This window comes from Argiope bruennichi, chromosome 7, assembly GCF_947563725.1.
Source record: "Argiope bruennichi chromosome 7, qqArgBrue1.1, whole genome shotgun sequence".
Classification (NCBI taxonomy): Eukaryota; Metazoa; Arthropoda; class Arachnida; order Araneae; family Araneidae; genus Argiope; species Argiope bruennichi.
Window position 1 is genome coordinate 93,203,589 of NC_079157.1, and position 27,097 is coordinate 93,230,685.

Sequence of the window (27,097 nt, forward strand, 5' to 3'; positions counted from 1 at the left end):
CTCATAGCTTCCAAATTAAATTTTTACTAAATTTTAAATCAAATCTGTCAAAGAGTTGACTGTCTGTCAATCTACACTTTTTTCATGCATATAAGTGCAATAATTCAAAAGCTAGGCAAATTAGGTAAATGAAATTTAGTTCGCAATTTTAGATTGTCTAAAAAACAGTGTCAAAAACATAAGATATTCATAAGCAGTAGATACAGTAAATAACTTTATCTTTACTGATCATAAAGAAGAACTTGCATGCTGTCATCTTACAGACCATTTAACTAAAGCTAGCAAATGTAGTACAAATATATTATGGGGATGGTAAATGCAGCTTGAAGAGATTGTTTGAAAATTAAAATTTAAGTAAGGCTTTAGTGCTTCACACAATAACATACAAAAATAATGCCATACAAAAATAATCTTTACAATTTTACGAATCAAAAAAAAAAGAAAAAATTCCTTAATGCCATTTAGTTGATATGTAATTTTGACAATCTTATACAAAATTTTTCAACAATACATTTCAGTGCTGGGGTGAAATTAAAATCACTATCTGCTTCATCAAATATTTAAACATGTGACTTCCATTCATTGCTGACAGCTAAAGAAGAATGATTGTATTCATTATTTGCATAATTTGCACAAGAAATCAGAAAGTGAAATTGTATTACTGCAAAGACAAAGTAATTTTTTAATGACACTATGACATCATGGGACATATCTCGATTCGGAAGGTTTGTACACAAAATAAAGAGAGCTAGCACTAAGTTTTTAAAATAATATAACTTTAATATCAGTCACAATTTGATGCTTAAAAGTATTTTGAAACAGCCATGATAATGAAGTTATGGATTAGAGATTTAATTAAATTAAAATCAGCTAGTATTCCAAGTAAGCCAGTTAGTCAACCAAAGGCAATTTGCACGATGATTGTGCCAATAAAAAAAAAATGACACAAGAAAATTTATTTAATGTATTTTTATTGTAAGAATTTGTGGTGACCTCAGAGAACATCACCAACATCATCTACAAATTTATATACACATATATACAAAATGTTTTTCAGCATGAAATAATCACGTTTCCCCAGATGCACTATTTAAAAATTTTTAACGGGCATAATTACTTTTTCATTCAAACAATATGAGCATAAAGTCAGATGAAATATATCAACAACAAAAAACAAAAGTATAAATATGAATAGGAATGTCTAAGATCATTCCCCTCCAAGAAAAAAAAATAGTCAAAGAGTTCTGATTTCAAATTCTACTTCATTTTGCATAAGAACTTCAAATTCATCATCCTAAGATCTTTACTATCAAGCTTTACTACACCATCACTTCCATCTATACTAACAAGTCTTCCAGTTGCTTCACGATCTTCACCCATTATAACTTTCACCTAAAATAACAAATCAGATATTATATAAAATAATAATTAACATATTATAATGATTATACTATCATTTGCCTTACATTCTAAAGATCCTCAAGCCATATTCAAATGCACAGAAAAATATTCATTTAATATGATCATAGTATCATTTAATGTTATTTTATTTAAAGAAAAGAATTAATCGATTTTTTTTTAACTTTTTAACTAGCATTAACATTTGACATTTGTGAAATCTCTCATTCCATTTATAAGGAAACATCTAAAGGGCTTCACATTCTTTTACCTAGACTAAAATGATCTGGATTGATTTAAAAGTATAGTTATGATGACAAAGTTTGGTTTCATATCTGAACAATCATAAGTCACTAACACCTGCAATTGAATTACAAAAGCAAAATGGAAAAAAAGAGCACAAGGATTTTTATGCTAAAGACAAAATTAAAATTTTTAAGAGGTACAAAAGTTGACTTAAAACAGTCAACACAACACTGCAGAGCAGTTGAAAATTTCACAGCCTCTTCTTCGTAAAATTTTTTTAAAAATCACTAACTTGTTTGAGAAAAGCCAAATAATAAATATTAATAATTTTGATATGGATTAATATGTTAAAAAAATCATCCAACAAATGTTGATATGAATAAACAAGCTCTTGATATTTGGAAATGTGACACACAGCATTGTTTAAAAATATTTTTAAAGAAATACAAGTACAAACAATATATGATAGAAGTAATTGTCGGGAACCAATAATTAATGAATTTTTTAATTGTTTTGAAATAAATTATAAAAAGCTCTGAAGTAAATGTCTTTATTCTTTTATTTTGATGCAATAAAAATATAAATAATTTTACGCAATTCAGTCATTATTATCAATCAGCTAATATTATCAAAATTATTAAATCCTGAAACAACCTAGCAGCATTTACTATAATTATAAATTTAATGGCATTTATTTGAACCAAAAAGTTTTTAACCTTAGTATACAGAGCATGTTTGGAGGATTGCAAATGAGAAATTCATTGCCATTAATTCAACTCACATAAGAAACTGCACAAAAATTGGGAAAATATGTGAATGTAAGAGAAAAATATTTTTGTAGAAAGCAAAGCATCAATTCATTAAAATAAATATAGAGAACTTTATTATAACCAATAACAGTTCAGTAAATTCATTTTTGGAACAATTTGACTCAAACAATAAATTCTAATGCTCTAAAAGTAACAAAATAGGCAAAATTCTTCTTGTTACTTCTACATTTCAGTTTATTGTAAAAATGGCGGAAATAAAGAAGAGTTTCCAATCCCATAATAGTAGAAAATATTCGAAATAATATACTTTTGAAGTTTGCAAATCATTTGAATAAAATAAAAATCTGAAGCTTCACTGTATACTTTTTAAGGACATAAAAAGTACCTACCAACTACAAAGACCAGCATAACAGATATTTGAATAAAGTTGTTACATAATTTTCTTAAAATATCAAAAAATCATACATAGAATGTGAACATTCCATTTTGTAAGAATATTGCCAAAATGTTCCTCCTAAAATCTTTAGCTACTTTCTGAACTGAAAATTTTATGGTAGTAAATTTTTTAACAAAAACTTATGAAGATTTAATAAATGATTTTATCATTGGTCCTATATCTTATATAAAATAATTCCAATAAAATGAAATTTTCAAAATAAATCTAAAAAGATTTGAAGGAAATTAAATATATATATATATATATTTTATGTCAACATTCAAACCTTAGATTTTACAAAACATTTTGAAGCTAAATTTCTGCTCAATTTTTCATATTTTTGTCAATGAATTTAAAACCTGTGTACAAGTTTTAAAGCATATTGAAATTTAGAATTTCAAATACTACAAGTAATAACTTGAAACAACCAAAATAAATTTCAAGAGAAGTTTAAATGAAAAAAGCAGGTAGTTCAAAGAAGCAAAAACGTACATTATCTCCTCGATTTGGCACAACTGGTTCCAAGTGCTCTCCCAAAATATTAACCACTCGATCTTCTTTAGGCAAAAATACTGAACACATTCCACCCTATAACAGAAAAATAATTAAACATACAGCAAAAAAATTAAGTACAGAGTCCATGCTCTTAAATATTCAAAGAATATAAGAAGAGAATTTTTTAAGACTACAAAACACCATTAAATAGCATAAATTTCTTCATTACAAGAAAATATAATGTAATTGAAAAATAAAGAATACTGCAAAAAACACATTTGAGGCATACAAATATTTCTGCTACTTAAAGTCACAGAAAGAGATTAATAATGGATAAGTAAGAGGATTTTAATATTTGCTATTGAATTAGAAGGTTTAATTACTGTTTTATATCACAAACAAATTTACTTACGGAAATTCCTCTAATAATTCCTGTTTGTCCGCTCAATCCATCATCACCATGGGAATCTTTAATTGTAACCTCAATATCTGTTGTCTGCCATTCCACATTACTCATGTCTAAACCTTAGTAAAAAAATAAATATTTATATTATAAAATACTCCAAAATAAGAAATAAACTTCATAAAAAAAAGATATCCCTTCTATTCAAAAATAGAAAGATACTTCAGGCATCTATATAAAATACAAAAATATGGTCTTAAGTATTGTGTTATGTGCAAACATTATTTTTAAGATGATCATTAAGTTGATCAAATCGAAAGAAAAAATAAAGATGTATATATTGAAAAAAGTTTAAATAATCAGGCTTAAAAAAAACTGAATTAAAATGGAGATATTGTTGTCATACTAACATAAATATTCTTAATATTGTTGATAGAAAAACATCCATTTACATTGTATTGCAGTAAATACAAAAACTATTTTTAAATTGATTACTTGATCGATTAAAATTGCATTGCAATTTGCAGCATTTCTCAAGCATATGCTAGCAAATTGCTTAAAAAAGTGGAAGAGAATAATGTTATTAACTTTAATATTTTCATCCACAAGGGCATGATATATATGACAAATTCTCAGCAAACAATAAGCATTTATTATTTAATTGATAATCAATTTTACTCTTTCCCATTTTTTAAAATTTAAACACATTATAGAAAAGTAACAAAACTGTTTTTCAAGAGGCTTTTCATTCTATAAATTCGGGTTTGCTTAACCTTGGAAGCTTCAATTTGCAAATGGATTTTACGCGATTTATAGCAATGCATAAAGTCCATTGAGACCTTTCTCACAATGTAAAAATGCAAATTTAACCGTTTTCAGTTCTACTTTGAAAGATTCTGTTTTCCTCATTAAATATGGATTTGGTGAAAACAAAAACATTATTTACGGAGTGTATTGTTCTTTACACTAAATATAGATTTAAGATGTTGATCTGATTTGGTGAAAAAAAAACACTATTTTCAGAATTTATTGTTCTTTACATTTAATATATAGATTCAAGATGTTTATCTCACATCCTAAAATGTTCAAATCTAAAAATCTTTATTGTGTTGCTTCAATGTCATTTTTTCAAAAATTTTATTTTCTATTGCTACTTAGAAATATATTTGAGTTAAACAGAAAACTTAACACAATCCCTCATTTTTGTAGCTAAATATGATACAAGCTTAGAACAAAAAAGTTAAACTAGAACAAATATGATAAAATAATGAATTATGCCTAGCACAAACACCTAGAATTATAATAAGAAATTGAATAATAAAATTAAAAAATTTATTTTTTAAAAATGTTCAAGATAAAAAAAGATATTGCAAAAAAAAAAATTAATTTATCCAACAAAATGAAAAAAAATTGGTTCAGAAAAAACTGAAATCCATATTTTTACAGAAATGTGTCATATTTATTTAGCTTTTTAAACTACTCAGAATTTTTAAAATAATTACTTCTCATCTAATAAAACTTGAATAATATACTAATTTATCAAACTTGCACTTAATAGATTTAATATCTCTTTTCTAAGAGCAAAAACTTCTTAGATTTGTATTCTTTCACAGTTAAAAGAAATTTTCATGATTCCAGTAGCAAAATTTTGTCACAAAATCAAAATTGTTCAATCAATTAAAAAAAACATTAATAAAGAATATGAAAAAAAAATTCAATATAAAACAGTTTTTCATCAAATACAATTGAAATATCTTGAGTCTCCTAATGAAACTTGAAGAAGAATAACAATCAATATTAAGAATTTTGAAAATCTTTTACAAGCCGCATAGAACTGTATTCAATATGACCCTACTGACATTTCTAACCCATAATCTAAGCCTATTTTGAAAAGAACAATTAATGATTACAAAACAACTAAAAAACAACTGTTATTTCCCAATGAAATACCAAAATTATGTACAATTTAATATATAACAAAATATATACCTCCAGGGGTTGCTGGGGCTCCCGGTGTCATTGGACTATACCCATATCCACTTGGAGAAGGTGTTCCAACATATGCTGAAGGACTAGGTGTGGCAGCATAAGCAGATGGACTGGGTGTACCACCTTATCAAAAGAATTGCATATATAAGAGCCAATAAAAATAAAAATGAAATATCCAATAATGAAAACAGGGTATATCATCAATTAAAGGTATGAACAGATGTAATATGATAGTGATTGATTTTATTTTTAATCCAGTATTTTGTTTTATTATTTTCTAGTAACAAATCCTTAAAATAGAATATTTGTTAAAAATTCTTTAAGAAATGCTTTATTATACCCATTTTGGCATTGATGCTCAAAGTTTTTATTCTTTTAAGAAAATTTTGCATTTTGACACAAATATGCTTTTTAAAAAAAAATTATCTAAACCTGATTTAAATGTCCAAAGAATGTTTTTTCCTATACTTTGGATCATCAAGAAAATTTTAAAATATTCATATGACCATTTGATTCAAGGAAATGTATTAATTATTTATTCACTGTACTTCATTTTTACCTGGGGTCTATATTTTTTTTCAGTTAAAAAAAAAAGAAAAAAACCTTGAAAATTATCATGATTTTTATTTTTTACATAAGAAACTCACCAGATCTGTTTTAAAACCATAAAATAAAAAATCTGACAGTTCATGTACTACAATTTTAGACAAATTACCATTCAGTTGGAAATAATCTTCTAAGGATCTTTGAAGAAATCAAATTGCAATACATAGCTAATTATAATATAATATTCAGGCATGACCACCATTACATTGAAAAATTACTTGGTTTGTAACTAAGTCTTATTTTAAACTTGTCTCCCCCCCCCAAAAAAAAGAAAAACACTTTTCTGTCAATACTGCGAAGTGCATGATTAAAAAAATTATGAAACTGAATTAATACATTTTTAATGATTGCTAAAACTGAATAAAATTCTGATTATAAATTTAAATCCTATTCTAAATATCCCAGTATAAACATATCTTTCAGTTTGCCTTTTCAACAAAACTTAATTGTAAATACATTCCTCAGTAGTAAATAAATTAGAGATATATTTAAACATGAAAAATGTTTTTATGTGAAAATCTCTCAATTAATAACAATAGCAATGACATTTATGTATTAATATATAAATAATGACCACTATCTGAATGCATTAAAAAAAAACAGATTGTTTAAAGCCATTGTGTACTTTAACGCATTAAGACAGTTAATGCAGAAAATGGATTGTATATGTTAAAATATTTTCCACATTTATACATATTCATTCGCTCATAACTGATTTTTCTGGTAGCTACATTCTTCAAAAGGTACAGAATTATTCATTTACCTTTAATTATTACAAAATATAATCATAAATAATTTATTTTTTATATATGAATTTTATTATAGTATATAGAAAACTATCAACCTGGGTAAGCTGATGGAGATGGTGTCTGTTGATATGGTGAATACGTATGATCTGAATTATACAGTGCATTCCCAGGTGTCTGTGGAGTATAAGGACCTTGTGAATTGTCAGGATAACCAGGAGTTGCAGGGTTGTAAGCTGGCGATGGTGAAGGTTCATCATATGGGTAATCGTCGAAGTCATTACTACCCCTGTATAGCAAATGTAAATGTTATTATCAGGAATTTATAAATTTCAAATGGATTCCTCAATGAATTAAGACAAATTCATACAATAGAGAGTGTCATTTAACTAAACAGTAGAGAAAATTATACCATTACAATTTAAGAAGTTATTTCAGGCTATCAAATTTAAAATATACAGCTTCTCAAAAATTCAAAAAAAAAAAAAAAAAAATGTATAAAAATTGTCCTTTTAAAAATTCTAGATGTGAACACAAACTATTATTTTAATTGTAATGTCTAATGTCTGAAAAGCGAAATATGTAAAAACAGATCAAAAATGTTTTTAACTCGATTATCTGTTTTAAATATACATAAAATTTCAATGAATTTCTTAAACTGTTTTTTTACCGAGCAGGAGTATTAGCATTAGTTGGATCCCATGCACCCCCATGGCTAGGTGTACGATTTCCTTCATGCAATGGTGTTTGACTTCCATAATGGGGTGTGCGGCTGCCAGCTAAAAAGAGAAAGAATTATTACAATAAATATTATGAGGAAATAAATATATAACATATAAAATACATAAAATTATGAATATAATTAAAAGATTTTATATTTTTTTAAGAGAAACAATCCTGCAAGGTTTTAATTTTAATACCATAAAAAAATAATATAATCAATAAGAATAATAACACCAATTTAACTAACTTTAAATTCACTAATTTGCCTTCACCTTCACTGAACTCGCAAACAAAAATAAGTACTTACTATCATACTGAGGAGTGTGTGATCCATACATGGGTGTTCTTGAACCAGCAGCATACATTGGAGTTTGACTGCCATAAATCGGGGTACGGCTATAGCTAGAAAGACTTCCTCTACTAGGACCACTGTGGAAATAAGCATATAAAAGTATGTAAATAGAAATATTTAAGACTAATAAATCATTAAAAAAATTTACACATCAGGTTTAACCAACAAATGAAAAATTAAAATTATTTACCCAACAACAGCCAATCTTGATCTATCAACAGATATAGTCTGACACTTAGAATGAAGTTCTACACGAGCTGTAGCTTCAGTAGCATCCTTCACAATACCAATATGACCTATAACAGAGCAAGAAATAATATTTCATAAATATAAAATCTATAAGTCTATTCAAGTAAAGATACATAAAAAAAATTAAAATATTCCTTTTCTCAGATTTTAATGATTCTCTCATATTACTACTAACAATAATTGTTCAGCATAATATATTTTAAATTTTTAGTAAATTAAATTCATAAATATAACAGATGATTTCTAAATGTATCAAGAAGTTATATTTTCATAAAAACATTTAAATTATTAAAAAGTATTAAATAATTTTGTATACTTTTAAACAGTTAATTACAGCACTCTCAAAAACTTTCATACAGAACAATGGAGTTATAAAATTTTGGTGTGGTTTGATATAGATTTTTTAAAAATATTTGTAACTAAAAATTATTAAGGAAACCTTAAATATTTCATTAAAATTTAGTAAATACCTACTATGCTCTGAGTTTCTTTTTATATTGCATTAATGGTTTCATTTTCCTGAATTATCATTAAAATTCCTCACAGTAAAAAAAAATATTTTTCAGACAAAAATTGGTTTTTAAGCTCAGGTTTTTTTCAGTTACATTATATATATATTGTCTGAAAAAAAAATTCATACGGAGGGGGGGGGACTTTTTCACAACATAAGGAATCTTTAGTGGAAAACCTCAAATAACTGGCTTATTTGAAAACTTAAAAAAAAAAGGTATAAATAAATAAAACAATCTAATGCTTCAATTCTTTTCATCTCATTCACAGTTATTATTAAGTACTATAAACCTTTCTAACACCATTTCATTTAACAATCAAAATATTAAAATAAACATACAAAAATTAAGTTTTATTCAAAAGTCTTATCTCTCCTTAATAATTAATCAGAAAATGTCAAATTATTTCCTTTTAAAAATTACAAACCTTTATAAGGCCCATGAGTAATCTTTATAGTTTGCCCAATCAGCTCACTGTCCCTTCGGCCTCTTCCACGGCCAAAACCACCACCACCACCTCCTCCTCCTCCTCCTCCTCCACCACCACCAGCAATAAAACCTCCAGCTGGTTTATTGCTTCCAGCAGATGGGTGCATTGGGCTGTTAATGCGAGGAGAAGCAGCATGGAATGGAGAACGCATGTTGATCTCAGATAGTGGCTAAAAAAATGAAAACAATAAGTTTTAGAAAAATTCAAAAAGCTTATTTTCACAATCTAGTTCTCCAGATAACTATTTTGCATAAGAGATATATTTTAATTTTTTTTAAATAAAACTATCACATAAACCTAGAATTTCCAACAATACGCTTTAATATGAGGTTTTATAACAGATTGGGTTTAATATTAGTTGCCGATTTCAAAGAACTAAAAAAAATAATAGTAACATGCACAATAACTGTTTAAGCCTCAATTTAATCTTTTTTCCTAAATCAATAAGTTTTAATTATTCTGGAAATATTCCACAATAAAAAAATAATTTTTTTTAATATAAAATTTTTTAATAAATTTTTTAGTTAATGAATTTTTTTAATAAATGAAATAAACTACTAAGTTACTACTTACTCTGCCTTTATTACTTCCTGCTCCAGCTAAAATCAAATGACGTGTTTTGCAAACAAAGATACCACCATTTTCAGTCATCATACGAGAGTGTAAAAATGCAAAGCTACGATAAAGATGCTTGATTTCACCTTGCCTTCCCTACAACACAGAAAATATAAAAATTTAGACAATTTAAATTTTTAAAAAAAATTTAATATATTTTTTAATTTAAATTTTTAAAAAAAATTTAATATATTTTTTAAAATTATTAAAAAAATTTTAATGGAAATTCAGGAGAAAAACAATTTAAAAAGCTGTAAGGACAATATTCAATCTTTAAAAAGAATAAAAATATCATTGTAAATGCTCAAACAGCTTTTCAATTCAAAGAAAGTCATACAAGTTGCTTAAAAGTGTGAAAAATCAGTGTTGCATTTTATCTGTCCCAAATCCTTGACTTCTACGCCATAAATATTAAACTACCAATATTTAAAGTTCCTTGTATTAATAAATTATATATTACAGAATAATTCACATAAATATTCTGTACACTTGCATACACCTGTACACATCTGGATCTCCACCACTCACAATACACATGAGCTGCTAGTGAACTCAATAGCATTAATGCAAAATGCAGCACAAAACGTGCAATTCAGTGACCCTATATATGATAATTAATTTATAAACAACAATCAAATAATATCCTTTTATTCCATCAACACATGAAAAAAATATTCATTACTTAAACTTACTGAATGTGGTCCATCAATAACTTTTACTACATCACGAACTTGAATTTGGTTCGACTCAGAATCTAAAGAAACAGCTCGTCGAGTATCTTTTCTCTTTGAAACACTTTGGTGCTTTACTTTAATAACCTTATAAAATATGATAAAAAAACATCAATAAATATTAATTTTCAGCATAGAATAAAAATGATACTAAAAAATATTTTTTCACAAAAAGATAAGTTCCTCAACTTACATTTCCATGCATATTCAGGATATGGAAATATTCTTTCTCAAGTCGAACAATAACGCCAACAGTTTGGGCACTAAAATGAGATAGTATTTATTAATTTTATGATGAAAAATTACAAATCAAAATGTTGGTATAAACAAATATACAATAAACATGAAATCTTTGGAATACAATTTGAATGTTATCTTAATTTAATATATTAGAAGATCAAATGAGAAAAATAAATCAAATATATTAATGGCACTATTTGTAATTGTTATACAATTTTTAAATCCTTCTTTACCTTCTTGTTATCATTGATGTTATTAATTAAGATTATTTAACTTGAAGGTTGACTTTGAAAATGAAATTGCATAAAATAATTTTTAACGATCAAAAGTGCTATTCTTTGATAATGAGGACACGGCAATTTATTAAAGGTTTCAAGTGTGCAAAATTTTAGTAACTGTTGCATTACTAAATATCTAAGAGCAAAGAAATAATATATAACAATTTAAAGAAAGAAACATAACAGAGACTTCATGTTTTTAATTAACTCATTAAAAGTATTTTAACGAGTTCATTACATATTTTAACTTACTTGCCCCCCCCCTTCAGTCTTATTTAATCCCTCTTCCCTAGCAGCTTTAGACAGAAAATTTTTATGAATTTACACTTTAGAAAAAAGTCTATACATGTTGAATTTTGTTTAAATAACAAATTCAAGAAAGAAAGAATTATACATACTCTAATAAAACCAAATCTCCCCACTGAAATTGACCCATAGAATCAACACCAGTAGCCATATCAGTGCATAGTTGCAAATCTTGAGGAAGAACTTTAAGCTAAATACATAAATTGAAATTAAAATATACAAATTGCACAATTTATCTATTTAAAATTCGAAAACTCGTACAATTAACAATGAGACATTCAAATCTAAGTAGAATAAATTAGTTAATTCTTAAATTTCTTTACATAAAATAAAATTACAAAACTAAACTTGTACTTCTAAAGAATATTTTTATACAGAAAAGAGAGCAATTTAATTGAAACTTCCCCATGAAAAATGAATAAATATTTTTTCCATAGTAAATATTAATAATAATAATAACAGTACAAACCTCGTGCATAGTAAGATCCGAAAATACCAAAACAACATTATCTTCAACTCTCACGATTAATCCAGTATCTCCCTCATATGTTCCAGCAATAACTTTTACATGGTCACCAATTTCAAAGTATTTTTTTAATTCATGAGATGGAAATTCTAAAGGATCCTGAAAAGAATATAAAAATGACTCTGCATGTAATGCATCTCTTATTAAAATGCCCATTTTAATAACTTTCAGACATAAGAATAAAAATATTTAATACATAATTTATTTTAGAGCTTAGATTAATCAAAATTACCTGTAATTTTATAAAAATAAATTCCTCTAACACATAATTTTTAACAGAATTTTATTGGAAATATAAAAGGCGAATATTATTCGAGTTGTATTAACATATATTTATGTCTTATTTTCGAAAATAAAAATCTTGATAAAATATAATAATACAAATTGCCTTTTCTATTACAAACTCACTACAACTTTCAATAAGCAAAGCATATGGCAGATTTATAAAAAAGCCCCCACTTGTCTTAAATCACACTTTGTGCGCATTTCAACCAGTTAACTGTTTTTGAAAAGTTCACTCAACATGGAAAAAGTAAAACGTTTTGCATTGCTTATTCACTGACAATTATTACATTTACATAATAATTGCTGAATTATTCTATTTATAATTAGTTATTTATTATATTTATATAATATATGCCTGTTTATGACAATTTAGTTATGCATTTTCAAAGTTCAAACAATTAACTGGTTAAAACAAGACTTCTCATCATTTCAAAAGATTAAAATTATTCTTAAAAATGGCAAAAAAAGAGCAAACAAAGCCATTTTACAAACAAAAATAGAGTAACTATATTAAAACAGTATTTTCCTCTTAAGAGGTCGTAATTTATTTTGCAATAGTAATGTTTCATGCTTGGACATATAAAGTTACACTAAAACAGCATTTAAAGTTCATAATTACCTTTAAATCTGCATGATCAGGTAACATAGTGACTTTGTTTCCATCCACAGCAATAACTCGTCCTCGGAGATGAATCAACTCACCTTCACATACTTCCACATTATCACCAGGAGAGAAGCTATGACTTGCATCATCTTGCCCACTTTCACTGACTGTATTTTCATCGAGTTAAAGAAATGCATCTGATTTAATTTTTACAAAATTACATTTGAATTTTTATATGAAGACTTAAAAATTATAACAGATTTAAATATTTTATATAATTTATTTTATTAGATTTAATTATTTTATATAATCTGATATAAATCAAGAAAATTAGTTACAAATTCAATCATTCACACTTGAATTCAAAAGGTTAAACTAAAAATGAATAATTATTTAATTTTACTATGCACATTTTATTTAAAAACAAGTTGAAACATACAGAATTATTTTTTAAATAGAATGGGGTGGTGAATTAGACAAAAATAAACTACTAAAAAAATCTTTCCATCCTTAGCTGAACCCCCCGCCCCAGCCAACAATTTACAAATTGAGACAACAATTAGAGATATTACAATTGCAGATCTTTTACAAACATTGCATACTTTATTCTAAAAAAACTTCACTCAAAATTTAATTTCACAATAAAAGATATGACATAATTTAATGCAATAACACTAAAAATAAGAAAAATTATAAACACTTTTTTTTAACGAAACAAAAATAATTAAAACATCAAGCATAATTGCAATTTTAATCACATTACAGTATTTTCATTTTTTTAATGGATGTTTAGAAAAATTATTTCTAATATTCATTGTGGTTTAAAATTTCTTTTATTGTTTACTGTGTTTTATATTTTTAATGATTTTTTTTTTCATTCTACAGATTTTTAGCATTAAAAAATTACATTTTACTAATTAATAAGCCAAAGAAAGATTTTTTTAATTAAATTTTTATTTGTATTCATTTTTTAAACATTCACTCTTTACTATATTCCATAAGTCAATAACACCATCATTTTTTCATACTTATTACAAAATTCATCCTTTAAAATCATCTCGACATCTCGTACATGGTATCACAGTTTCATTAAAAATAATCAGTAAATAATCTATTTACGAAAATATTGTATTGCCTTCAAATGCGCATAAATAAATTCTAGAACTCTAACACAACAGAAAGTGAGTAAAAAGTTGTTTACAAAATCTCATCTTAAAAAGTGTAAAAGAAGTTAAATAAGAGTATAATTAATTACCTTGAGCTTAACTTATACTTTACAATCTATCCATGAACTCACAAAAAAAAAAAAAAAAAAAAAAAGGAAGCATTCTAGTTTGTCTTATTTCATTAGCTTCTTTACAATTCTTTTTAAAAACTCATAAATAATCCTCCATAAGATATCAGAAATGATACATTTTCAGATAGTTATTGTGCATATTTTTGAAACATCAAATAATTATACATTTTCAATATTTACATGCATTTTACTATCTTAATATGAATAATATTTTATAGAGAAAGATACATTCAAGTGTCATTTTTGAAGTATCGCTTTCTTCAGCAAATTTTTCAAGTTCAGAGAGAGTAGGTTTCACACCATCAATGATCTGAAACAAGATACAATTTATTAATAAACTTTCAAAATTTAACATCCACTTAAAATAAATATAAAATTAATAGATTTTTTAAAATTTACTTACCAGAGCTGACTTGGCAAAACTCTTGTAAAGAAAACCTTTGCGACTGTAGTGATTACCCTCAAATACAAGTAAATCTCCATTGGTTGTTATTTCTCCACCAAGAGCTCTAAAATATATAACAAAAAATAATTCAGTTTGATACAAAATGTAATAAATATTGGTCTAATATTAACTGTAATCAAAAGTAAATGCAAAATATTATTTCTATGCAATACAAGAATATAATAAAACAGAGTACAGAATTTAAACATAGTTTACTATCTCACCTGATTGCATCAACATCAAATAATTTTGCAGGAGGTTTCTTTCCTTTTTTACGCTTTTCTGGCTCCTAAGTTTAATATCAAACATATAAGTTTATAAGAGATATGAATCTCAACAAAATTCTCCTCTTAAATTACAAATTATCACATATTTCTCAAAAATAATTTGCAAGTGAATAAAAAATTAAACTCAATATTTTTTAAGTAAAAGAAATGTGAACATTAATGTAACAAAAATTCTTACATTTGTTCGTAATGCTCCTCGCTTTTTAGTATAATCAATCCTGGGAATCAACTTCAGCTGTACAGTATTATTAGACACATTTATGTAATCAACCTAAAGAAAATAAAATTTGTTTTATAAGCAACTTCAAAATGAATATACTAAAAGTATACATAATATAAGCAAGATAACCAACATACAAAACAATTAAAAGACTTACTTGAGCTAAATCATCTTTATATATCCCTCGTTTCAATCTCACCCACTGCTTTGGTTTCAACTGGGCCTTTTCTTTTGTCACTCGTAAAACATCTGTCATTTCTTTAATGGCAACCATCTATTAAATTGCACAAAAAAGAATTTTTAAATGTTGAATATCAAAAACCTGATCTCATTAAAGTACAACAAAATTTGAAGCAATTTTTTATTTAAAAAATTTGTAAATATTAGGAAATTGCTTACATATTTATACTGATGAAGCCCAAAGCTTCTTACAAAAGATATCAATTTTATGTACAAAAAATGTAATTGATATTTTTTCTATGAATTTTGGAATTTTTTTATTTTTTAAGCAATTTATTATATTTGAAAATTATGTGTTGATGTCAACAAATTAAAAATTTAAATATGCAAAAATATATCTAAATATACTTAAAATATTAAGTATAAAAAAATTAAGTATATATTAAATTATATGCTTAAAATTATTCCTAAATTCAGAATATGTTTTCAAAAAGTGAAGATCTCTGAATAAAAGCTTTTTGAAATGTTAGAAACAAAACAAAATCTATAAAAGATTTACCGTTTGCTGGTATTGTCCCATCCGCAAACTTCCAACTCCTTCTATAGCCTGCTTCACATGAGTTTGTTTGTAGGCTTCAATGTAAATATAACCTTTAACTCCTTCAGGAGCTACAACACTCTTGATTTGCAGTGGCTATATAAGAATAATCAAATACAGAATAATCCATATAAAATTATTATAAACTGAACTTAAATATTACACTTAAGTTATAACTTTTCAAATTAACTATATTTCAATCAGAATCCTATAAGCTTCCTGAAAACTTCAATTAGAGATATTCTTTTATAACAACTAGAAACATTTCTTCTCTGATTATTTCAACTAGAAACATTCTTTTGTAAAAATCAGATGAAACTTTATTTTATCAAGAGAAAAAATATAGGAAATCTGCAACTTAATATAAAAAACAATTTAAATATTCAAATAAATGCAAGAATTTCAGCAATGATCACATCAAAAATTTTTATAAACATCTTTTATAATGCAAAAATAAAATAAAGAAGTAACTTAATTTCAAGGAATCAAATTCAGTACAATTAAATCAGCAGCAATCAACATGCATGCCATGTGTAGTAAGTATTGCATTGCTACAGTATAAAACTCAAAATTTCTGGAACAAATTCTCCATAAATGGCTCCTGTATTTCGAACATTAGCAACTCCTCTGCTGCAGAAAAGCCACATTCCGCATCATAATTTACGCTTGGTGACTTTGTCTTTCAGACTCCATTCACTAAATGTCTATTGATTCAAATAACTTTCATCTGGTTTAATACATTAATGACAAAGGCATATATGCCACTGATGAAAATCTGATATTTCATAAAACAATATTTAAAAGAAAATTGAACTTTTAAAGGAAAAATGCTAAAATAAACATTTTGCCTTTAAAACATTATTTAAAAATATTAAAAGAAAATTGACCTTTTAAAGGAGAAATATTAATAAATGTTTAAAGGAGAAATCTTATGTTTTAAAATAAGAACCTAACATTTTAATTTTATACTGTTAAAGATTCTTGAGATGGTATAAAAGGAAAGTCTCATTTAAAAACAAAATTTTTCAGAAAATAAATTATTTTCACATTCAAAAATAATTATATATATCTTTTTCAATTACCTCATTTGTGTATTGGTAAGTAATGAATTTTCTCATCAACAACAACACCGTGGCTTTTTCATCTCCAATACGACATTTAACCATCCAGAGATTTGGATCTCTAAAAATTTTAAATTAAAAATCAATATTTTAATCAAAAATCAATATAGACAAAATTTAAATGCAGGTACAGTAAATAGTATGTTAAATAATTGCAATAATTTAAAATGTGGCTACAGAATATAATATATATAAAAAAATAATATATTTAATAAAATAAAACAATTACATATTTATAACAATGATTTTACTACTTTTAATGGCAGATAAGAAACTTTCTGTAGACAGATTTCATTAAGAGAAAGTTATTTAATCAATAGTAACACACTGCTTTAATTTTTCTATTTTTTATTCTTAAAACATATTAGTTATAATAGATGAATATATATTTACTTACTTTACACTGGGCAGTAGAGTTTGCTGGGCAATTTCATCAGGTAATTCATGATCACCTCCATCACCATAACCTTTTTCTGCTGCAGATGATTCAGCATACTTTTTTCGATAGTAATCTTCAATTTCATCTTCTTTTTGGGATCTATTCAAGATTTTAAAAGTTTAATTTCACAATAACAATGATTTTATTAATAAAAAGAAATAAAATATGGTTAAGTAAATTTTATTTAAAATGTTTTTATTTATTAAATACAATTAAGTCTGAAATTAACTTTTATAATTAGAAGTTAAATAAAATGAATTTCAGTCATACAAAACACATAATATAATTTAAAATGTACCTTAACTGAAACTGTAGTAAAAAGTCATTAACTTAAATATATTTGTTCTTAAGAAATCTGTAATCAATAATATGAATTGTTAAAACTTACGTCCACATCATTTGAAGACGACGATGACTGTCTATATCTCGGGAAGTATTTTCTTCTGTGGGACGAGTGCGATCTATTATATCTTCTGCACCTTCTTCCCACTCTTCTTCTTCTTCTACTTCATCATCTACCTCAGCTTCATCCAAGATGAAGTCTCCATATCTAGGTTTCTTTTTCTTTCTCTTTCTCTTATCATCATCATCGTCATCATCCTCTTCGTCATCTTCTTCATCTTCATCCTGAAATTTTAAATATTAAAATTCTGATGCAATAAAATTAATTTAAAATTTATTCTATCAGATTCCACCTTTTTTACATTTTAAGCATACTCATATCAAGCAAAATTTATGTTAAAATACTTTTTAAATTCATCATTTCACCAATCCATATCCACTATATAACTTAAAGAGTTTATAGAAATTACAGTGTTTAAATTACTACATCAAACTATTAAGAGAATGACAAAGGTTAAGTACTTAGGTTTTTTTAGAGATAGTAAATTAACATTCCATCAGCATATTCAATAAAACAAAGAAAAATTCAAAAGAAAAATCAATATGCTCTTTCCTATAAAAGACAAATATTAAAACCTCCCACTATTTAACAATTTGCTTATTTAAAAAAAAAAAAACTTCATATGACCAGCGTCTGAATATATGCAGTCACAATTTGAAGAATTAAAATTAAACATAAAACTTAAAATATTATCCATTTATTACCACAATACTTTATTTGCACTTTCTTTGAAAAATAAATGGGGGGGGGGATGTTCTACAAAAATCAATACTTAATTTAGATATCAAACTTTATTTTTAAAAAACTCGAAATTAAAAACTAAAGGCAAATAAAACTGTTGCAAAATAATTGGTTTTTGGAAGTTACTACAGAATAGCCACTTCTATTAATATATTATCATAAAAATGAATCAAAAGTTTTTATATCATCTCATTCGTGGATATTTCAAGAGGATAACAAACCTTTTGACAAAAAAAATTTAGAATATAATCATCATATGGTATATCCTGAAATGTCTTTGCAAACCAAAATTTCATACTCAATCTTAAATTTTGCTAAATCATCAGAAAATAAAGAATAAAAATATAGTTGTTAATTATCAAAAGGAGTTAACAAGGCAGCACAAGCATATATTTTTAGAAATATCTAAGCATGCATATTTAGAAATATATTTTATTAACACATTTAAATAAATTAGTCAAGCCTTATATTATATAATACATGTTCAAAAGAGTGGAAGAGTCTATTTTTAATATTATGTATAGAACTACAAAAAATGTAATAAAATAATGATGATTTTCTAATATAAATAATGTAATATCAAAGCAAAAAATGTGCTCTGCATTTCTAGTGTAGATTTGGGTGCCCCTTCGATTGGCGACAAATTTCAGCAATTAAGCACTACTTCTGGTTTACATAATGTTCTGTTTTCATTCATGTTACTGTTGAGATACCGCCGATCTAGGCCTTAAAAAATCGCCAAAAAATCATGGGGCACCAATTGTTAACTTTTATATGCTCTGCTAATAAATTGTTTTGTTAATGAAATGGAATTAAATATTTAAATGTGAGAAAATTTTCATGAAAAAAGGACAAAGTTACTAAGATTTACAAACTATAATATTCTAATCCCATGTTATGTTACATGATGTATGTATGTATCAAAAACATGCCACATGGTATAGCAATTTGCAGACATATTACCTCCTCCTCTTCCTCATCAAGATCTTCTCCTTCAGGCTCATCTTCATCTTGCGGCTCTTCAGCTGCAGCCTCTGCTTCTGTCACTTCTTCAGCTTCATCATCATTATTTCCACTTCCTGCATCACTTTCAGCATCAGATCCAGCATCACTTTTTGCATCATCTTGTTCAACCTACACAAAATTCATATCAAAAGAAATTATGTTACATATATTTTCTGACAGAAAATAGGTATTTTAAATAATAGAATTAAATTATATGATCATGATCCAATAAGCATCATTTTATAATGATAATGATCATTTCTTCATGGAGCAATTTTCTATTTTAGAAAAGTACAGTATTTGCTTTCACTTAGGAAGAATATGAACCTAGCCAAACATACAAGTATATTTTTAAAGTTTACAACACTTAACATTTATAATATTAAATATCTTTCATAATTTTTCAATTGTAACGATTCTGTATGTGCTCAAACAAAATATATTAAAATAAGCAATATTAAAAGAAAACAATTAAAAACACACCTCACTTTCTTCACTAGCATTTGCAGAGTAATTGCTGTCGTCACTGTCAGACATGGCTGAAATAAAGAAAGATCCTTCAAAGTATATTTACACAAGTAAAAAATATTAATTTCAAAATTGGTGATATTTTTTAAAGCAATTAATGACTATAACACTATGAAGGGTAAAAAATAATCCAAACACTAAAAAAAAAAATCAGCTTAAAATTTATTTACCTTGTTTACAACCATGACAGGAACATATTATAACAACTAACTTTTTCAATTTGTCTCTATTATAAGAATAAATTATAAAAATTTCAAAAAACATAATAGAAAAAGAATGAAGCTAAATATTCCAATCATCTAGGAATAAAACTTATCTGTTTCATTGCAAAAAAACATGTATTCACCATAGCAAAAATGTGTAAAGCCAATGGAAATATATAATAAGAGGGATAAATACAAATTTTTAAATCTTTTAAAAAATAATATGCTTACATACCTAAAAATACATGTAAACATATTTTTAGATATGTAAAAAGATGCACGACATAATGATATAGCTCGGAGTAAAATAATTTATATATATATATGCCAATAAGCTATATTATATATATATATATATATATATATATATATATGCCAATAAGCATATAATTTTTATATATATGCTTACATATGCCAATGTAATTTATTATATATGATACAGAATTGCACAAAATTTGGGATATATATATTGTAAAATAAAATAATAAGAATCGTTAAAGTTCAAGTATAATAAGAAAGGTGATGATTTTTTATCTCAAAGTAACAGAATATTAAGATGTATCAGCTTCTTTCTGATGGTTCAAATGATATTCTAGCAATGTTTTATCCTCTGTATAAAGACTGATAAAGCTGATTCAAGTACATGATTATTTAGCAAATCATTTATAATATTTCCAAGTCTGAAGATTTGAGTTATTAAAAATATTACAAAACAATGATGTAAATCTTCAATGTGTATAAAAAAACATGAAGCAATTTAAAATTGCTTCATGTTTTTAAAATTGCTTCATGTTTGCAAAAATAAATGACAGATAATCAGAACATCAGACAGATGACAGAACAATCACAATCAAAGATAATTTAATACATATTTTTTTTATCAAATGAATTAAATCAAAAATATTAACAGAAACACTAACAGGTTAGTAAATACCAATGAATGAACAGTTAAGAACCAAAAACATTAAATTATTATGAATCAGAACCAAATTGAAACATAATTTGGGATGGTTCTGCTTTTTTATGAATGCAATAAAACTAAAAGAAAATTTGTTTAAAATTCTAACGCAACTCAAAGATTGTTAGCAGCCATAAAAGAAAAATAGTATTGCAAATCATTCAAGTAGATTTTGTTAAGTATGAACAATTTTAACAAAATGTAAAAAAGGAAAAGTAAACTAAATATACTGATCATTTAACAAAAATTGGCTGAAGTACTAATGCACCAGTTTCCTTTAAGATTATGCTAATCTCAAAATAAAAAGTACATTGAATTCACAAAATATCTGATAAAAGAAAAAATAAAATAAAATCTCAAAAATGACCATGATAATAGAAATTTATATGAAAAAGATTTCAGAAAAAGATCTAAAAAAAATTTAATACCTATTAAAATCCACTTGTATACTTAAAAAATTAATTCAGAAAATTGAGATGGTAAAATTGATGATTTGAGTTTTGATTCAAAGAAAAATATCTTGAAAATAAAAGATGGAAAAAGAAATAAAAAACAATAAAAGATGAAATTTAACTAAAATTCTATTTATAATATACAAAATCTTTTATTAACAAAAAAAGAAAAAAAAAAGGATCAAATTCTGTAATGCATAATTTATCAATCCATATGTACTTGATATATATATATAAACTACTTTGGATTTTTATATTTAGTAAATATTTTTTTCCATCTTTTTTTTTTCCTTTGCAAGCTTATTTTTTTAAGAAAAATCCAAGTTTTAAGTGTCATGTTTCGTATATTTAAGTATGACTAAATGTACCTCAAGTCAATATAAAACAAAGAAAACAAAATATTTTAGCAGTATATGGAAACGATTAAGTAGTAGATAGTCAATTATTTGTTGAATTGCCTTCAGAGGCAATCAATAATACAATATTTTATTTACCCTATGATTTCAATTAAATTGTAGCCTAAATCTACGCCCGTTTTTGCCAATATTGAAATATTAGGAGATTTTCCACCATATGTAATTTAATATTTTTATTGAAACCCTAACACCCGTTTGTTACCGTCTCTCTTGTATTCATCCAAAATGGCGGGATTTTGGCGAGTTTTTGGAAGATTGGCAAGATTTTGTAGTGCTTGGCGAAAAACCGGGACAAATCTTAAGTAATATTTAACAGATAAAACTTAATGATGGAAAGAAAATCACATGAAATATCTAGTCGTTTATAGGTACAAAAAAATACTGTTAATTTAATAATGCTAGCTAGAAATATAGTAATTTTGTCTCTCTTTTAAAATAAAAAAAAATTATTTCAATTTTTAAATAAATTCAAATAGGAATTATTCTTGCAAGTAAATAAAAATTCCATATAACCGATATCACATGAGAAAGCAAAGCTACTTAATAAGTAAAATTATTTCTCACCAACTATTATTTCGCGATCATGCTTCTAACAGAAGAAATATTTTGTAAAGTAATGGAATTGTTGATGCCGATAACTAGTCTTGAGTAAAAAAAACTTGTGCATAAGGCAATATTTTTTTAATTGAAAAATTTGATCCAAAGAACAAGCTTTTTCCAAATCTATAAAAGCTTTAAAATGGTATATTATCTTTTAAAGAAACCTATTATTTTCCCAATTATTTCACATTTCAAAGAAAGACATTACTATGTACTTTTTAGCAGGGTGACGTGTTTGATTTTCGAAAATTAAATCGATCAGTTTAATTCGTCAAATAAGTAAGACACCTAGTAAAAATATAAGTACATATAAAATATGATGCTTTCCGCGCGTTTCTGCGATATTTTAATTAAAATTTACGTACAAAACATTACTATATGTGTGTATTATCAAGGAATTAGTGCAACACTTACCTATGGCGACAGTGGCTCAAAGCTGAATGAGAGTATCCGCCATTTTGGTCGATAAGGACTGATGTCAAAATTAGTCACGATATTATTCGTAGTTTTAAATAAAATCAGACATTTTTCATGAGATCTAAAATTAAAACCTGGTATTTAAATTTTTTAACTAAGCTCAAAATATTTCTAAAATTTTTAGCAATTTGCGGCAGTTTTGAACCAATCAACGTTTATGACGTCATAATCCCATTCCGCTTAGTTATCTATATTGACTACAATAGAAAACTGTGACTTTTCTAAGCGCCTGAACTTCAAAATTAGTCAATCCGATTCGGGTTAATTTTCCCTTCGTAATTCAAGAAACTTCTGTCATTACAGAATTGAAAAATGGCCTACCCCCAAATAATTATTTTGCAGAATAAGATTTTTGTCATCTTTTTTTAAACAATGATTATTGTAATAGAATATTTCCAGATTCAGGTAAATTTCTGTTAAAACAGATGATAGCAGTGGCGTTACGAGAGTAAGATGACGCTCGGTGCATTTTTTACACATCCCTTCCCTCCATCAAAAATGGCTTAGCAAATATAAATGCCCAGAATACAACTGTATTTTTTATTGTTGATGTTATTCCTTTATCAGTATTGACTTTAAGAAGATATATAAATTTGCTAATGTTTTACTTGTGGTGCTAAGATGAATATTTTCTTCCTTCATTATCTTTAAACATTTCGTCCTACTCTACTCAGTCCGAAATAGAAGCTTCGAAACGTCACATTTTCTGGTACCGTTCTGTATTTTTTTTTTTTTTTTCCTTTGAACTTTTGTATGAATAGTTGTTAATTATATTAAATTTCATTGTGAGGTTTTGTTTTTTCCAGAAGGAATTGATATTTCTTTTTGAAACTATATGACGGCATTTTTAACAGGCAAGATCAATATAAATGTAACGAAGTAAGATAATGAGGACGATTTGCGAGTCTGCACCCACTCTTCAAACTTCTACATAATCACTAATTAATCAATTGTATAGCTCCTAAAAGTAATAGGACACTACCGAGATTCGCAGAAAAAAACCGATTCAATTCGTAAAATATATATTTAATAATTTTCATGTCACCTTAATTTTTTTGAATAAATCTTAGTGTATATTTGTTATATATGATATCATTTTTAATTAAATGAAACTGTAAACAGAACGGGTGAAAAAAAAATCCCATAAATGATAGCACTATACATTTTCAAGAAAAAAAGAGTCAACTTTTTTTTTAAACATAAAAGTAATAGTTAAAAAAAATTTCTTTAATTTTTTGTTATATATTTATAAAAAATGTAATATTTATTTTTAAAGAAGACTAGTAAGCGCAAGAATGCAACAAATGATGGTTGAAAATAATTATCTATCACTTTAAAACGAGTTAAAAAAGTTTATATTGCTTGTTTTTTAAAAATTATTATTAACCTTTTTTCTGATAAATTTACTATACTTCATCAGCTATAATTTGTTTCTTTTCTTTTAAATATATATTTTTTTAATAAAACAAAATGCCTTTTCTATTTAAGAAAGAAGAGATTAAAATCATGTGCATATAAATTCCTTGCTTCACTTTCAGTCCGGACCTCTGGTACACACCTGAATGTGCTGTTGCAATTTTCTAAATTTAAATATTTCTACAAATAAACTTTGCTAAAATAATGAATTTTTTTTAAGTATTTATATATCAAAATTAAGTTACAAATTAAATTTAGATATAAGCAATTTTTTAAGATTTTTCTTTTTAATATGATTATTGCTAATTTTGTTATTACATGAAAAATAGTAAATAAATAAAACGGGGAGAAAGGAAATTTAAATTCTAAAAAATTTCAGAGCTATTTAATAATGAGCATTTTAACTGATATTAGAATATAACCAAGTTTTTATAAAAATGAAACAATTGCGATTAATTTTTTAAACGTTTTTTATGTTAAACTAGCTGAATTATTTCATTTAATTTGCTGCTGAGAATTTAGAGTTAATTATTTATCTGAATTTGTACAATTAAATTGCAGACGATTAGTTTTTGGCATGAACTTATCCCAATATTACTTTGGTTCTCTTAATTGATATTTTCTTTATCGTACAATCGAAAGGAAATAAATGATTATTTAATTTTTTTTATTTGTGTTGTTCTTTGTCTATATATGGCAGGCATATCTGAAATTGACAAGATTTCCATATTTTGATAATTCTGAAATTAATGAAATATCATTTAGAATTTGTTTTAAAAAATTAAATGTAAATGTAATAATGTCATGCATAACTGATTTGTGCTAAAGAGTGCCAATATAATAAACTCGAATGAATTTCTACCTATCTGAAATGAACTCTATCTACGACAACCTGTTTCTATAACGGCCATTACAAACGAATTATCGTTACTGATAGACAGTATAAGACAGTAAAATATAGACATTCTCTGTTTCTCAGCAACAGAAAGCCAAAAGAGCTAATGAGTTATATCAGACTGTAAAGAATTAATTGGAGATTACAATGAGAATACATTGATATATCTCAAAATCAAAAATTTAGTGATTTTGCTAAAAAATTATGAAAGTTGCCCTCTACCCTTTTTTTTTTTCTGTTAAAAGAGGTGTATATAAAAAAACAATTAGGGACTTGATCTTAAGCTAGAATAGTGGAACATGGCAATGTGGGATTCCTTATGTAAGAAAGAATGCTGGTCAACATCAGGACTACGTATTTATCAGCATAAGATCATGAAATGTATACATGAATTGGCTCTTTGGATTGGTATATTTTTGTCTTTATTTAAATATTTTTAAAGAAAATTTAAAATCATCAACCTAAAATTTAGATGGCGAAAATATTTTTTTTTAAAAAATTGAGAAAGTGATCCTAAGTTTCGATATTCGCTTTTGGTGCCACTTTAACTGTTGAAATTTTAAAAGCACAATTTAAAACCAAATGGAAATTTGAATCCAATCGGAAATTGATCTTTCAAATTTCTAAGAAATTGGAAACGATGGTTCAAATACTATTTAGCTCAACAACAAATTCAAAACAAATCAAGAATAGTCATCATGGATTTGAATGTCGTATGAAAAAAAAAAAAAAAAAAAAAAAAAAAAAAAAAAAACCTTGTATTTTATGAAGTTTAGATTTATGTTAAGCGTGCATTGATTTATGTCTATCGGAAAGGTAAGAATTCTTAATCTAAAAACTGCTTCTCGGGAATTCAAGAGACCTGTCGATAAGTTTAATGTTCAAATCGAAACTGAAAATGCTTACACAAGTTTCAAAAAAGAGTATTATTTTTAATATTTAGCATTATTTATAAAAATATTGTTTTTTAATTTTTGTAAAAGTATTAATATGTTTCATAAACTGTGTATTATTGTTATTTCATCATCAATACTTAATAATTTGTTGTGAGAATTTCAGAATTATACATACGCACTTTTTAATGAACAGTTTATTGATTTATTAACAGTTTATTATTAGTACTAAATGCCTAGTAATATTATTTAGGTATTTTTTAAGATATTGATTATAATTCAAAGTTTCTTATATTTCGTGGTGGAAGCATATGTATAAAAAAATAATAGAAAAAGAAAAAACTTATGTTTTTTTATAAACATTTTGAGGAAAATAACAAATATTTCTTTTATTGTTTCAAAAAAATGAGATTTGCAAAAGAAGAAAAAAATACCTAAAAAGTACCTAGTTCAGCACTTTTTTAATCATTTAATACAATTTATCATTTTGTAAAACATCCAGAACAAGTAATATATTATATAAATC

At 25.6% G+C, this 27,097-nt stretch overlaps 1 protein-coding gene across 2 annotated transcripts; it reads right to left on the reverse strand.

Moving 5' to 3' along the window:
* Positions 1–435: 435 nt before the first annotated feature.
* LOC129975677 (transcription elongation factor SPT5-like) lies at positions 436–23,387 on the reverse strand. Of its 2 annotated transcripts, none has more exons than XM_056088798.1 (27): positions 23,305–23,387; positions 20,217–20,272; positions 19,692–19,862; positions 17,973–18,211; positions 17,543–17,683; positions 17,107–17,206; positions 15,986–16,120; positions 15,404–15,520; positions 15,205–15,297; positions 14,964–15,028; positions 14,698–14,803; positions 14,523–14,604; positions 13,013–13,164; positions 12,052–12,207; positions 11,675–11,772; positions 10,952–11,021; positions 10,720–10,845; positions 9,986–10,123; positions 9,350–9,581; positions 8,355–8,460; positions 8,120–8,241; positions 7,760–7,868; positions 7,188–7,378; positions 5,738–5,860; positions 3,758–3,870; positions 3,343–3,438; positions 436–1,392 (listed from the first exon to the last, which is right to left on the reverse strand). In XM_056088798.1, exons 2-27 carry the CDS (start codon positions 20,268–20,270, stop codon positions 1,258–1,260), a joined length of 3,270 nt encoding a protein of 1,089 aa, XP_055944773.1. In that variant the 5' UTR covers positions 20,271–20,272; positions 23,305–23,387; the 3' UTR covers positions 436–1,257. The 2 variants fall into 2 exon arrangements, with proteins under 2 accessions (XP_055944773.1, XP_055944775.1); XM_056088800.1 differs by lacking the exon at positions 23,305–23,387 and adding an exon at positions 22,369–22,443.
* Positions 23,388–27,097: the final 3,710 nt, after the last annotated feature.